The sequence below is a fragment of the Mastigoproctus giganteus genome, chromosome 4, assembly GCF_048544385.1.
Source record: "Mastigoproctus giganteus isolate SK-2022 chromosome 4, ASM4854438v1, whole genome shotgun sequence".
Taxonomy (NCBI): Eukaryota; Metazoa; Arthropoda; class Arachnida; order Uropygi; family Thelyphonidae; genus Mastigoproctus; species Mastigoproctus giganteus.
The window spans coordinates 12,580,276-12,596,080 of NC_143578.1; the positions used below are offsets into that span (position 1 = coordinate 12,580,276).

At 37.3% G+C, this 15,805-nt stretch overlaps 1 protein-coding gene across 2 annotated transcripts in view; it reads left to right on the forward strand.

Annotated features, from left to right (window-relative positions):
• The first annotated feature begins 2,170 nt into the window (after positions 1-2,170).
• Positions 2,171-15,805, forward strand: part of Zip48C (Zinc/iron regulated transporter-related protein 48C) — a 306,574-nt gene continuing 292,939 nt past the window's right edge. For both annotated transcript variants that reach the window (XM_090371366.1, XM_090371368.1), the window contains exons 1-2: positions 2,171-2,441; positions 9,106-9,144. In XM_090371366.1, the coding sequence (XP_090227492.1) occupies positions 2,334-2,441; positions 9,106-9,144 (147 nt within the window). In that variant the 5' untranslated portion in view covers positions 2,171-2,333. The remainder of the gene's footprint in view (positions 2,442-9,105; positions 9,145-15,805) is intronic.

Below are 15,805 nucleotides of genomic sequence, written 5' to 3' on the forward strand. Positions count from 1 at the left end.
AGGCGAGGAGGGGAGGGACAGTGACTGTCCCCTCCCCCCGTGAAGTGGTAAAGAAGGCACCATGCAAGGGAGTTCTAGTATAGGTTGCCAAAAGGCAGTTGGTGTTGTCATTCCAGTTGGTAAAGTCCAAATTAGTGGTTGTCGATTTCAGCAGGTTTGTCTGGAGGGTTTCAAGAATTGTCCTTACAGTTCTATTACTAAATGTTCTGTTTTACTAATGGGCATCTTGGTTCGGTGGATATATCTTTCGCTATTGTGGATCATCTTGTTAAAGTCTGCCTTTGTTGTGCTAGGAGGGTTCTTTGCAAAGCAAGAGAAGGCACTGTATTCATCCTGGGTGTCTAAGAGGTGAGATTCTTGATCCTTTGGAATATATCTGATCTTCGTAATGAAGATACAACGAAGGTCCTCATATAGCTGGCAGTCGTAGACAAGGTGATGCCCGCTCTCAAGCCCCCCCCAACCCCCGCAGGTACATGTTGGGTCCTCTGTGATGCTAAGAACGACGAGTTTAGCATATATAGAACCGTGACCAGTAAGTAAAAACGTTCTGTATAGGCTTGGCTAGAACCACGGTGTGGAGATTTATCGGACTTTGATAAGGACAGATTGTGGATGCTCGACCAGATGGTTCCTCGATTTTCCAAACTGCTGAACTGGTGGGGTTTTCGAAAGCCGCCGTAGTTAAAGTGTACCAGGACTGGCATCAAAATGGTCAAACAACGATCCGACAGCAAAACTGCAAAGGTCAGCAAAAGGTTTACGTTAGAGATGAGGGCCGGGTCCGACAACTCGTACCGGCGTAGCACTGTTGAAGAGATGACTACATAATACAACATGGGCCAACCCAGAACAATATCTGGCATGACCATGCGTCACACGCTCGCACGTATGAGCTATACCAGCAGACGATGCTTATGGCATCTTCTCCTGACCAAGGTTCATCGGAGTAAAAAATTCGCCTGGTGCGAAGAGCATGCAAGTTGGACGCTAGAAAACTAGAAGAAGGTGTGCTGGTCGGATGAGTCACTTTATTTACTCCACACCGTGGATGGTCGTGTACGGATTTGGCATCAACATGATCTCTTGATCCATCATGCATGGTATCAAAAGTTCAGGCCTGTGGAGGCGGTTGTATGGTGTGGGGAATATTTCACTGGCAGGAACTACAATCCCTGGTGCATATGGAACAACTTCTCAGTGGTCTCCACTATACTATTATTTTTAGGCCACCCGAATAATTAAATTCATCTGCCGTGCTGTGTGTCTTATGTCTGCTAATTACGCGTGTTCTACGGTCAATTTGCCTGTTTTGCTGGACAAAAAAACTCCAGATTCTGGTGAAAAAAAATCTTGCTATCTACACCTGAGACCGAATAACTCAGCCACGGAGTGAAAAAAAGCCCATTAAAGTTCCTCGCGTCATCGATGGGATTCGAACCCGGCCTTTTCCACCCGGTGTGGGGGAGGACGGTGACGATACCACTGTTCTACCCCCGCAGACAGTGGTCTCCACTATTGTCAACTGCTTGCTGACTGTGTACTGACAATGCGCCGAGTCATCGGGCACTTGTGCAGGAATGGTTTGAGGAACACAGTTCTGAATTTTAGCATATCGATTGGCCTCCGGACTCTCGCCGGTATGAATCCCAGAGAGCACTTGTTGGACACTATGGAAAGGCATATCAGGGGTTTGGATACACCAATCACATCCACACCTGTATTGCTGACTGCATTACACAAAGCTTAGTTGGCCGTACCTCCTGAAAGCCTCCGACTTCTTATTGAATCAATGTCACGTCGGATAGCTGCTTATTGAGGTCAAAATGAGGACCTACGAAGTAGGTAGTCGAAGTAGGTAGGTGGTCATAATTTAGTGATCACTCAGTGTTATATGTAAATTAAAATAGGTCAGCATAATGTAGGTTCTGCGAGAAGTGAAAACTACTATATAAACATAGAAACATTGATATTATTATTATTAACATTTATAATTATAAACATTAATATAAACATTTATGAATATAAATATTTATTATTATTTTATTTATTTATTTTTTTTCTTGTATTTTCAACAATTCGGGGAATGGTTTCGAAAATGTTGTGGCGCTGTTGGTTGTCTAGCGTTTGTTACCTGACGGCACCCGCATTTGTTAACTGTCTTTGCAACTGCTCACCTGTTGTATAGGTAGATTGTCAGGTGATTCGTAGTAACGAGTTAAATGTTGACGCTTGTTTTAAGGTTTTTAATATAAAATAAATAATTTCATGTAGTTGTCAAGTGCATCTTTTCCTCTAGCAACATAATATTATTAATAGGACAATCATTAGTCATGATACAAGGATTTCCGCCAATAATTCAGACATTTCTAGGGACGCTGGTTACTTGGGGTTTGACAGCTGCTGGGGCTGGATTGGTGTTTGTTTTTACTTCAAATCAGGTAATTTGGCTTTCTTACTTTCAAGTATGTGATGAAAAAAAAACAAGATGAGGTAAGTATCAGAACAGCATAATTGATGTAAAGGAAATTAAATATACATAATCGTAAATATTAGCCTGCATTTTAACCTATTAAACATACGTAATGTAATCATAAAGGTTATTCTCCAGATTATGGATACACTTCAAGAGGAAGTGGCTTCTTTTTCTTGAATTCGTCCCCGGTTACTGGCTGCAAAATGTAGGCAGTCTACGAACAAAAGTTTATTTTTGTTGTTGTTGTTTCTGCGTACTTACTCTACAATAGGAATTCGATGTTGAAAATTCTACGAATCTGTAAATACCAGTGATTAGAAGAATTTGAACCCACCGTGGGGGATATAAAACAGGCGGCTACGTTCAAATGGAAAGAGGCTGTCTCTTCCAAGAAGAGTCCATAGAATTTGTATCCGCAAAGAGCACCGAGATAACTTTCATCAAGTGAATTTTTTTTTTTTTTTACACTGTTAATGTTGCTAAAGCATCTTTTAACTTTTTATACTGAAGAAATATCCCGGTTAATTAAATAATAGAGAAAAATTTTATACGAATAATTTATTATTTTTTTTTTTTATAAATTAAAAAAAGTTACATTCTGGATTAAAGAAACGAAATTGTACATTGCTTCTTGAAAATTTATTCCAGCTATTTTATTTTATGTCAATATTTGGTAATACAAAATGCGAAAGTAATGGCATAATTTGAAGATATATATATATCTTCAAATTATGCTTATATATATATATATATGTAATGATTTACTTATTTTCATTGTATTAAAGATACTTTTTAACTTTTTCATCTCCGTTACAACCACAAAGTTCTAATTTTTTTTTTTTTTTTTTTGAGAATGATATTTAAAATATATATACATGTTGCAAAATCGATTATATATATATATATATATATATATATATATATATATATAGGGTGATTGAAAAAGAAATGAACACTTTCAAAAATGTATTACTCAGTAACTAGATTATATATGAACGTGTAGTCAAAATCAATTTGTGAAGGAACTATCACAGTTATTTCTATACTTTTACAAATGCCAAATATGCACCCCTCGTGTCACACGGCACACATCAATCCTGTAGTCTAATTCATCCCAGACCAATATTTGAAAGTGTTCAGTTCTTTTTTGAATCACCCTGTATGTATATTAAAGGCCTCCATAGCCAATTGATCAGGATTGGGAGTGCAGTAGCATGTGCTCTTTGAGTAGACTAGGGTTCAAGCCCCTGACTGCTAAATATGGTCGATTTGCCAACCTGCACTGGGCCAGTGTGGCTATGGGCCATTTCCCTCAAAATGACTTGTTGTTATTATTATTATTACTAGCCACATAGTACAAGGAAGCCTAAGGCTTATGCTGCACCAGCCAAAAAAAAATTTCTGAGTCACCCTGAGAGAGAGAGAGTGTCAGAAGTAGATGGGAATCACCAAGAAAGAGAAGAATGATGATATCCAGCTCAGAACCCTGGGTGTGCAAGCCCATACTCACCAGATGTGAGCCCCTGGGGGTGTTGAAGAGGTCTCCATCCTGAGTGTATTGGCTATGGCTGCAATTTATATATATACACATACACATTTTTTTTTTTTTTTTGTAAATATCATTCTCAGAAAACAATTTTAGGGAACAATATTACAACTGAGATTAAAGTTAAAAATATTCTCAAAGAAGTGCTCCTGGCAAACTATTTTTTTCAGTGGTTCCAGCATGCACCATATTTTGTAGTGTCAGAAATAAATATAATGTATCATAGCACTGTTTTAAGTATCACTTCAGTTCCCGTAACTTAAATTATATTAATGAAGTATATTCTTAATGTATTATGAAAAGGTCATTTTATTGTACTTCAAGAAATAGCATTTGAAGTTGGAGAAAATCACTAATTTGTTTTATAGAAAACAGTTGTATTTATAAATGTGAACCATTATGCCAGTACAATTTTTTTTTTTTTTTTTTTAAATATATCCATTGGGACTAATTATATGGCAGGAAATAAGACTGAAATTATTAAAATATTATGGCTGTTTAAACTTATAATATCACTGGGTTTACCCCTGAATTTTTACCTTTATTAGACAGTTACAGGTTTACACAGACAGATCTGACAAAATTGATGGTTCCTGCAAATTTGCCTATGTTGCAGTCCAAAACTGGCATATTTACAAAATATGCTGTTTCTTATTTTATTTTATTTTATAATTTTTTTTTTTTTGGATGCTGGAACCTTGTGTTTCTGACACAATTATGATCTGTTAAATGAAATCCTTGTTAATTCCATTATATATTTTTAATTTTATGCTATTATTTATCTTTTGATAGTTTATTTAACAAATTCAGCTTGAAAGCATGCCATAAAGGAGATAAACATTGTCTCAGAGAGTTTAGGTCACTTTTCTTATTTCAATCTGAAAATGAGTGTAGTGTTAAGGAATCTAACTGACGTTATCAGTTAGATTCCTTTCACTGTAATTTTTTTTTTTTTTTTTTTTTCATTTCAAATGATTTCCATAATCAATTTTTCTGATAATTGAAATAATTGATTATGGAAATCATCAGATTATGGCTATCACTCCATGTAATCAAAAAACTACCTGCTCTAAAATATAGATATTTTAGGTTATTTTTTTTTAACAAATTTAATCTACCTTGTATACTTGTCAACTATTGACATAATTGTACTTTTCCCATCTCCTATTAGGTAGAAAAGATTATTTTCAGCGATGTTGTAGTTGCAGTGGCAAATGATGGCAGAAAGCAAGCTTATATAGCATCAGCCAACACACACAAACACACACACCCCCTTACCCTCCAAGAATTTGCCTAAGTTTTTCATTGAATTTATTTAAACCATCCACTTCCACAACAGCAGATGGAAACCCATTCCAACGATCAACCACTCGCTGGTTGATTGTAGATAAGGCAAACTTCTCTCTACATCTATCCTGAGGCGCCTCCGTGGGCAGGAGCAGCAGTGCGTAGCACACACTTCTTGATTAGACTAGGGTTTGAGCCCGTGCCCACCAAATACGGAGGATGCGGAAAGGTCAGAGAATGACCACCGCATATCCCCAGAGCAATATGGCCTTAGTTGCTAATGCTCCTAAAAACCAAATAACAAACAAACAACAAACATCTATCCTGAAACCAACCTTCATCAACTTAAATTTATGCCCCTTCATGTGCATAGTCTCAACAGGAGGAAGAATGCCATTCACATTCAGCTTACTCTAAGAGTGAAGCTGAATGTGAATGGCATTCTTCCTTCTGTTGAAGCTGTTACTCTAAGGGTGGCTCTAAGAGTGAAGTGGGAAATTATCGACCTGTCAGTCTGACTTCAGTGGTAGGGAAAATCATGGAGGCAATGATCAAGGGTGGAATTCAGGATCATTTGGATCGAATTGAAATTCTCAAGGATACTCAGCATGGTTTTGTAAAGGGAAAATCATGTTTAACAAATCTGGTTCGCTATTTTGAAATGGTCACTCACGAGCTGGATTTAGGGAATAATTTCGACATTGTTTATTTAGATTTCAGCAAAGCTTTTGACTCAGTCCCACATGAGCAGTTGCTTTATAAGCTGGAACAGGTTGGAATCACTGGGAAAATCCTTAGATGGATAGCAGGATGGCTTCAGGGCAGGAGGCAGAGGGTTGTGATAAATGGCTATTCCTCAGATTGGGTTGATGTAAGAAGTGGGGTTCCCCAAGGATTGGCACCTCCGTAGCCAGGTGGGCAGGAGCAACAGTGCGTAGCACACACTTCTTGATCAGACCAGGGTTCGAGCCCGTGACCACCAAATACGGAGGATGCTGACAGGTCAGGGAATGACCACCGCATATTCCCGGAGCAATATGGTCTTAGTTGCTAATGCTCCTAAAAAACCAAATAACAACAACACTTCCAAAACTTCATGTATCTACTATGATCATCTTTACTTGATACCTGAAGAATTTAGTTTTTAAGGATGCCATTGATTTCTCTTCCAGGTGCAGTGAATACTAGATTTTGATAACCCAATTTCTCTATAAATGTGGCACAGAGATTTGTTTGGGTCAACTGCAAATCATCCAAGCAATGCTGTTATTATTGCTTCATCAGACTCTTTGTGATGGTTTACTGCATTTTGCTATGTGAAAGTCATAGTCAGTTAGAAGTTGGAAACATGTTCAATGCATATCATTCAAAATGGTCCCCACCAACCCCATATCCTTGAATTTTGTTGATATGGCTTTCATGCAGTGGAATTACCATGTACTTTTATTTCTTCAGTGCCATTCACAACAATGACAAAAAAAAAAAAAAAACTATAAACAAACTGTATAACCTTAAAAGCCAAACTCTATATTAAAATGGCAGTCTCAGTTCCAAGTTTATCGATATCAATAAAATTTGCTAATGTTCCTGTTTGTGGCTTAGGTAGAAATAGGAGCAATATGACATACTTAGTGAAGAACTGATACTTTTGCTTTTACACTTTAATGCAGTGGCATCTTCGGGGATTCAAGGTGCCGTTATTTCAATTTTTCTGTTATCTAGAAAGTTTTATTTTTAATATACAGGGTGTTTATAAATGGTGAGAACACTTTCAGTGACTTATTGCACAAATACTAGGACAGATATCAGTGTCATATACATACCTTGTGAAAGAGAAAATATCAGTTTTTTTTTTACATCACATCACTTCACAACGATTCAATGTGGGAACCATCTACGACACGGCAAATATCCACATGGTAATCGAACTCTTGACACACCCTGTACAGCATATCCTGTGTGACCATGGTGGTAGCTTCTTGAATTCTCTGTTTTAGTTCCTGTATGTCATGTGGCAAAGGTGGTACATAAACACAATCCTTTATGTAGCCCCACAAGAAGAAATCACATGGCATTAAGTCCTGTGGTCTCGGTGGCCATTTCAAGAAACATTCGTCCCTTTCTCTAGCATGTCCGATCCAGTGCTTGTGTAGCTCGGTGTTAAGGTAGGCCCTAACGTAATTATTAACGTAAATAACGTAAATAATTATTATTATTATTTATTTTTTTTATCATTGTTTTAATCGGTTTTTTTTTTTTTTTTTGGCTGGTGCAGCATAAGCCATAGGCTTTCTTACACCATGCGGCCATTACTAATATTAATGCAATTTTATTAATTGCACATAAAAAACATAAACATGTCGATGATCCAATGTTATATTCTGCCATTAATATGCCCCATTCTATTTTCTTTATTATATCAAGTTTAGTCTGTGCGGGTAGCACAGTGGTATCGTCACTGTCCTCCCCACACCTGACAGAAATGCTCCTGATTCAAATCCTGTCGGTGACATGAGGAAGTTGTATGGGCTTTTTTCACTCTGTGGTTGAGTTAGTCGGTCTCAGGAGTAGATAGCAAGGCTTTTTCCCCAGATACGGGTTTTTCATCCAACAAAACAGGCAAATCGACCCGAGAACACATGCAATTTACAGGCACAATACACATGGGTATATGAATTAACTTTCCGGGTGACCCTAATGAAATAGTTTGGATTATATCACATTTGTCACTAAGCTTTAATGTTATTCTTCTTTTCTGCTCTGTATGAGGTTTATTAATTTTAGGAGCCATAGCGAAGGGTTTTTAATTTAAAATAAAAATAAAACAACAGTATAATCCATGATATCACTACAGAATTCACTTTTAGAATGGCGAATATAAACAAATACAGTAATCACGGGCCGCCTCCGTAGCCAGGTGGGCAGGAGCAGCAGTGTGTAGCACACCCTTCTTGATTAGACTGGGGTTCGAGTTCGTGACCACCAAATATGGAGGATGCGGAAAGGTCAGGGAATGACCACCGCATATCCCTGGAGCAATATGGCCTTAGTTGCTAATGCTCCTAAAAACCAAATAACAACAGTAATCATGTGACTTGCCGTTGTCGTTTTTTCCGCACTGCAAGACATCTGCGCTGTATGTAAACATCTGATCTCAATGTGCCATTAACTCGAATGTTCTGTTATTTAGGGTGCAGTTATTTCAACAGTTTATTGTATAAAATAAAAACAAAACTATGTATCAAGTTTACCTGAGTTTACTGAAGTTTACTGATGTTTCTGGTGAGTTGCCCATTTTTCCTTGTACTTACTTTTCTTACTTTCCTCCTCACCTAATTTATCTAAATGATACAGCTATGTCTGGTTAGTTTAAGAAAATGGAGATCAGTTAATAAAATTATTTCTAATTTTCATTTAAAAGAGGACAGTTCAGGAAAATATTTCCTTCTATATTCTTTGATCATCTGTTTTGTGCTTTAAGAGTAATTGCCATTACCAATCTCTAAAATGCTGCAGTTTGAATTTAATCCCGCATGCCAAAATGAAATGGTTGTATAAATAACTGCATTGTTCATTGGCAGATTTCAATGTATGAAGCAGTGTTGACAGACAAATGGTATGTTATGTACTTGAAGGTATTGGTCATATTGTTCCTTTACTCAAAAGTGAAATTCTTATTTACATTTTTTATTCATAAAATGCTTCTTTATACATAATAAACATTAGAAATAAAATGTCACTGAAAATGCTCTACCAAAAAAAAAAAATAATGGCTGCTATTTTTTTAATATTTCAGAGACGAATTCTAGATGGAAGTTTGGGTTTTGCTGCTGGGGTAAGTTTAATGATATAATGTGCAGTTTCATTTTCTTAAAATTATTCTTTATGCAATTATAAGAGTTGGTCTAATGTCTTCTTCCCATTCATTATAATTAGTGAGTAATTTAACTACCATTATTTTATTATACAGATCGTATTTATTTTGTACATGCATATTGTATATGTAACTGATGTATACAAATAAAAATTTTAGAGTAAGGCATTTGTTTAAATTATTCAAAATCAATTCAAAAGAATTAAGATTGAATAATTTCAAGAAATTTAAAATGAACTTAATGGAATTTGAAAGAAATGTTTCATTTTGTGAAATAATTGAAGCTATATATAAAAATGAATTTACATAATTGATTGACATAAAGGTAACTGCACTTTTATCCATTTAGTAAAAATAGGCATGTTTGCAAGTCAGACTTACAATGAAATGGTCAAATACTTTTCATAGTTGCATAGACTTCTAATTATGAAATGCTAGTTATTTCATATGTAACACTTGGAGGTAACCAGCATTTTTTGAGACTAGCTAACGAAGTATAACTGACATTGATTTGTGATGTTAGACCCATCACCCTGAGAGCAATTTTGATTCTTTTGCTGAGAGTTTAGTTTTCTGACATTACTGTCGCACTTGGAAATTTAGTGGAAAATGAAGTTGAAAAATTAAATTAATTTTGTACAACTTTGTGCTTTTTCTCCCCCCCCCCCCCCAGAACAGTCACCACTCCTGATTTGTCTAAAAAAAATTGGGTTTCATGCATATTAATGCTTGTAATTTAATATTATGTTTATTTTATTTTAAAATAATGAAATGTATGCTAGATCAGAAATATTTCAAGTACTTGTGATATATACATGTATATATTGCTCTCCAGATAAAGTATTTGGACTTGCCATGATGGTGATGTATAAGTGAGGTAGGAAATACAATAGGTCTCTAACACTTCTCGTACAAAAGTGTGACATCTTAAACATTGATTGTTTTAAGTTGTCCATTTTTTGTTGCATTAATCATTAGAAAACTTTGCTCAAAATTTAACTTGGATTTTATTATTGAATCCTATTTGATGGCATTTAAGCATTGTTAATTTCAAGGATATTTGAACAAGTTAGTTTTGGAATATGGAGATGTTTTTGATATAACATGAGATGGTTAATTAGAGAAAGTGTCTGCAATTATTTTTGGAGCTTACTTGACTTATATAGAACGTCTACCTCATAATTATTTGATTCTAATTGGTGTGTTGGGCCTTATAATAACCAAATATATTGAAGTAAACGCTTCAAGGAGAAAACAGTACACATTATTAATATTATAGATTTGATGATATGTAATAAGTTGATGTTCCACTTGAAATATTAGGAAAGACAACTTCAGAAATTTGACCCAATGTATTTTCCACAACTAACAATTCTGTTTCATTTAAAATAAGAATTTAATAAAATATTTAGATCCTGTGAAAACACTGGCATTCAGACCTAGATTTGAAGAAATATCCATAAAGTATTTAAAATTTTTGTTTTTCCATATGATGTTGTTGGATGTATAGTATTTTCTGGAGATAACTGATCTGAAATACAGCTAAATTAAAATTAATTTTTTTGTCAAGAATGGAATATAATTCAATTATACACGAAATTCATTGAAAAATCATTTCTAATTGTGAGAAATAGTCCTATGAAAACAGTTGGTGCTTTTTTTATTCCCTAAGAATGAATGTCAAAGTTCTTTTGATATGAGTTAATTTTGATTTAGTTTTAAATATAGGAATTGCTTACACAAGAACTTGATGAAATAAGTCAGTCACAAAGAAAAGCAGATTTCTTATTAATATATTGAGCAGTTTCTTTGACCCCATTTTTAGGTGTTTGGTTATAGAGGTGTAAAGCACCTCTATAACCAAACACCTAAACATGCATAATTATGTGAAACCTCTCTAAACTTCACCATATATTCACACCCATCCATTTGTCTGCCTGCATATAATAAACACTCCTCCTAATGCAGCGGTTCCCAAAGTGTGTTCCGCGAACCCCAGTGTTCCATGATAAAATTCAGGGGTTCCGCGAGACAAGGTGCCCCTTATATCTTTCTTGTTTCATAAAAATGGGTAGCTATTTTAAAAAAATGAAAGAATTTAAGTTATGTAAAAAGTTACTCAAGAAAAATACAAAAAAATTACGTTATTCATTATTTAAATGCATGAAATACGTTTCGTTATGGAATCTGAAATATGTACTGCAAAATAAGTAAGATCAATTTTAATAAATTGAGAGGTAATGGAGAAAAATTTGACAAGACAGCTGAGGAAATGTGCGTAAATACATTAAAAATTATTGTAGGCGGCCCATCGTCTACTGACTGTGACGTCACTGTACCAGCAGCATGGTTGTAAAACATTTTTATCCAAATAATTTTTTTTTTTAATATAATAACTATATATATAGTTAGGGTTCCGTAATTTTTGAAACAGCGTATAGGGATTCCGCGACAAAAAAAGTTTGAGAACCACTGTCCTAATGAATGGAATGTCAAAAAAAATTTGTGCTCATTCATTAAGCTGTTACAAATTTCATTAAAACTGGGCAAGCAGAAATCTGATAATTAATCATAATTCTTCGTACATATCAAGGTTATTATTATTATTATTATTAGCTATATGGTGCAAGGAAGCCTGAGGCTTATGTTGCACCAGCCAAAAAATTTTTCTGAATTACCCTGAGAGAGAGAGAACAAGAATTAGAAGTAGAAAGGAATCACCAAGAAAGAGAAGAATGATGATACCCAGCTCAGGACCCTGGGTGTGCCAAGCCCATACTCACCAGATGTGAGCCCCTTGGGGTGTTGAAGAGGTCTCTATCCTGAGTGGATTGGCTATGGCTGCAATTTCCAACCCTCAAAAAAAAAAAAAAAGATTTGAAAGGACAGAAATTTGTCAGTGATAATGCTATAATGGCTGCAATAAACAATTGGTTTGAGTCAGGATCTTCTGAATTTTATTTAAGTGAGTTATTACAAAAGCTAGTTGATCATGTCAGAAAGTGTAAGGTAAGGTATGTTAGTGTCTAATGGCTACTGGGATTTCTCCCACCTCTGCGGATGTACACTGTATCGGGCCAGAGATTTGAAGGTGTGTAGGGGTCATGTGCCCTTTGTTCCTCCGGTCTATTAGCTGCCAAGCCCCTAGTGGGACCTGACATTACCAGACCGTGCCATGGGGAGGCTGACCAAGTGTACCACTGATGCTAGAGTACTCTGGTGGGTCCTGCCACCTACTTTCCTGGGATTTCAAGAAACAGCGATGTCCAGATGATCGCTGTTTCTTGAGCAATGGTAGTAATTTTAAGAGCGTAGGGTTGTTCTCTGATAACTTTTTTCTAGGGCCAAATAGGTCGGGCAATAATTTTGATGTATTAGCATTAGCATTAGCAGAGGCATATGATGCAAGAAAGCAAGCTTATTCAGCATCAGCCAAAAAAAAAAAAAAAAAAACACACACACCACTCCCATTTCACCCCTCCGTTCGTTCGAAATACCTGTCCAGTTGAGCTTTAAATTTGTTTAGGCTATCAACTTCAACAACAAGTGATGGAAGTCGGTTCCACCAACCAACCACCCGCTGGCCAAAGGCAAATTTCCGCACATCTATCCGACATCCGTCCTTCCTCAATTTGAATTTATGCCCTCTGAGGTGATTATTCTGAGCAAGATGAAGAATCCCATTGGCATTGAGCATGCTCAAACCATTCAAAGCCTTATACACCTCTATTAGATCACCTCGCCGGTGCCTAGTCTCCAGACTCTGTAATTTGCAAAACTTAAGCCTTTCTTCGTAAGAGCAACCCTTTGTTCCATTCACTAATCTTGTTGCCCTTCTCTGTACCCGTTCCAGCAGCTCTACATCCTTCTTGAAATGAGGCCTCCAGACCTGTATACAGTACTCAAGATGTGGCCTAACCATTGCCTTATACAAGGGAATAATCACCTCCTTATCCCTGCTAGAAAAATTCCTGTATATCATTGACAAGACACCATGAGCTACTCTTGCAGCTCGTCTGCACTGCTCAGAGAACTTCATATCTGCCTGCACAATTACCCCCAGGTCCTTTTCATTCTCCACCACTGTCAGTGTAGTACCGCAGAGTTGATACGTTGCTCTGGGGTTACTGTTTCCCATATGTAGTACTTTACATTTGTCAATGTTAAACTTCATTTGCCACCTCTCAGCCCATCTGTTCAACCTTTCCAGATCCTGTTGCAGCAGCATAGCGTCAGTAGTGTCCTTAACAACCCTGCCAACCTTTGTATCATCTGCAAACTTGGACATTAAACTTGATATCCCATCATCAATATCATTCATAAACACCGAAAACAACAACGGACCCAACACTGAACCCTGAGGAACTCCACTAATAACATTAGTCCACGTTGAGCAGTGTCCATTGATTACCACTCTCTGTCTTCTGCCACTCAACCATCCCCTTATCCATAGCAGCAATTTGCCTCCAATGCCACACTGCTCCAATTTGTGCAGCAGTCTTCCATGTGCAACAGTATCAAAAGCCTTTCTAAGATCCAAATATATAATATCAAAGTTATTCCCTGCATCCAGTTCTTTTGTGACTACATCATAGTATCCAATCAAATTGGTCAGGCAAGACCTGCCCTTAACAAAACCATGCTGCGTCTGAGCTATGTATTTAGATTTAGACCTGTGGGCCATATATACATATATATACATATATACATGTGTAAAAAAAAAAAAACCATTGTGTAAGAGAAAAGTAAGAAAAGTAATATATATGTATACATATATACACACATATATAAAAAAAAAAAACCCGTTGTGTAAGAGAAAAGTAAAGGAGGAAGGCAGAAGATTGGAAGGTAGGAAGCAGAAGGAAGGGGCCGACAGGGAAGATGGCCCCTACTAACAGTGTGGCATGCCCACTGCCTCACCAGAGGGAAGAGTGGGATGGATGAAAAACCACCCCCACATGAATCAAAAAAATATTAATAACAAAAAAAAAAAAAGCATTGTGTAAGAGAAAAATAAAGGGGGATAAAAGGCCAGATGGTAGGAAACAAGAGAAAGAGGCTGATAGAGAAGATTGACCCTGCTGACCATGTAGCATGCCCAATGCTTCACCAAAGGGAAGAGTGGGTTGGTGTGTGTGTGGGGGGGGGGGTTGAAGCCCACCCAAAAAAAAAAAAAAAGAGAGAGAGAGGGAGAGATACCCCGCAAGTGCAGGGTAGGTACAGCTAGCACAGCCAGTCAGTAATATCCGACAACTTGGTGGAAATCCGGCAGCGTGAGTGCTGCTATGGTGGATGGATCGTGTTAGCATTAGCATTGGTAGAGGCATTTGATGCAAGAAAGCAAGCTTATTCAGCATCAGCCAAAAAAAAATAAAAGTAAAATAAATAAATAAAAAATAACCACTTCCACTTCACCCCTCTGTTCGTTCGAAATACCTGTCCAGCTGAGCCTTAAACTTATTTAGGCTATCAACTTCCACGACAAGGGATGGAAGTCTGTTCCACCTACCAACCACCTGCTGGCTAAAGGCAAATTTCTGCACATCTATCCTACAGGGAAGATGGCCCCTACTGACAGTGTGGCATGCCCACTGCCTCACCAGAGGGAAGAGTGGGGTGGATGAAAAACCACCCCCACATGAATTAAAAAAATAATAATAACAAAAAAAAAGCATTGTGTAAGAGAAAAATAAAGGGGGATAAAAGGCCAGATGGTAGAAAACAAGAGAAAGAGGCTGATAGAGAAGATTGACCCTGCTGACCGTGTAGCATGCCCAATGCTTCACCAGAGGGAAGAGTGGGTTGGTGTTGGGGGGGGGTTGAAGACCACCCAAAAAAAAAAAAAAAAAAAGAGAGAGAGAGAGAGATACCCCGCAAGTGCAGGGTAGGTACAGCCAGTCAGTAATATCCGACAACTTGGTGGAAATCTGGCAGCGTGAGTGCTGCTATGGTGGATGGATCGTATTAGCATTAGTAGAGGCATTTGATGCAAGAAAGACCACCCAAAAAAAAAGAGAGAGAGAGAGATACCCCGCAAGTGCAGGGTAGGTACAGCCAGTCAGTAATATCCGACAACTTGGTGGAAATCCTGCAGCGTGAGTGCTGCTATGGTGGATGGATCGTATTAGCATTAGTAGAGGCATTTGATGCAAGAAAGCAAGCTTATGCAGCATCAGCCAAAAAAAAATAAAGTAAAACAAATAAATAAGAAATAACCACTTCCACTTCACCCCTCTGTTCATTCGAAATACCTGTCCAGCTGAGCCTTAAACTTATTTAGGCTATCAACTTCCACAACAAGGGATGGAAGTCTGTTCCACCTACCAACCACCTGCTGGCTAAAGGCAAATTTCCGCACATCTATCCTACATCTGTCTTTCCTCAATTTGAATTTATGCCCTCTCAGGTGATTATTCTGAGCAAGAGGAAGAATCCCATCAGCATTGAGCATGCTCAAACCATTCAAGGCTTTGTGTACACATCTATCAGATCACCTCGCTGGTGCCTAGTCTCCAGACACTGTAATTTGCAAAACTTAAGCCTTTCTTCGTAAGAGCACCCCTTTGTTCCATTCACTAATCTTGTTGCCCTTCTCTGTACTCGTTCCAGCAGCTCTACATCC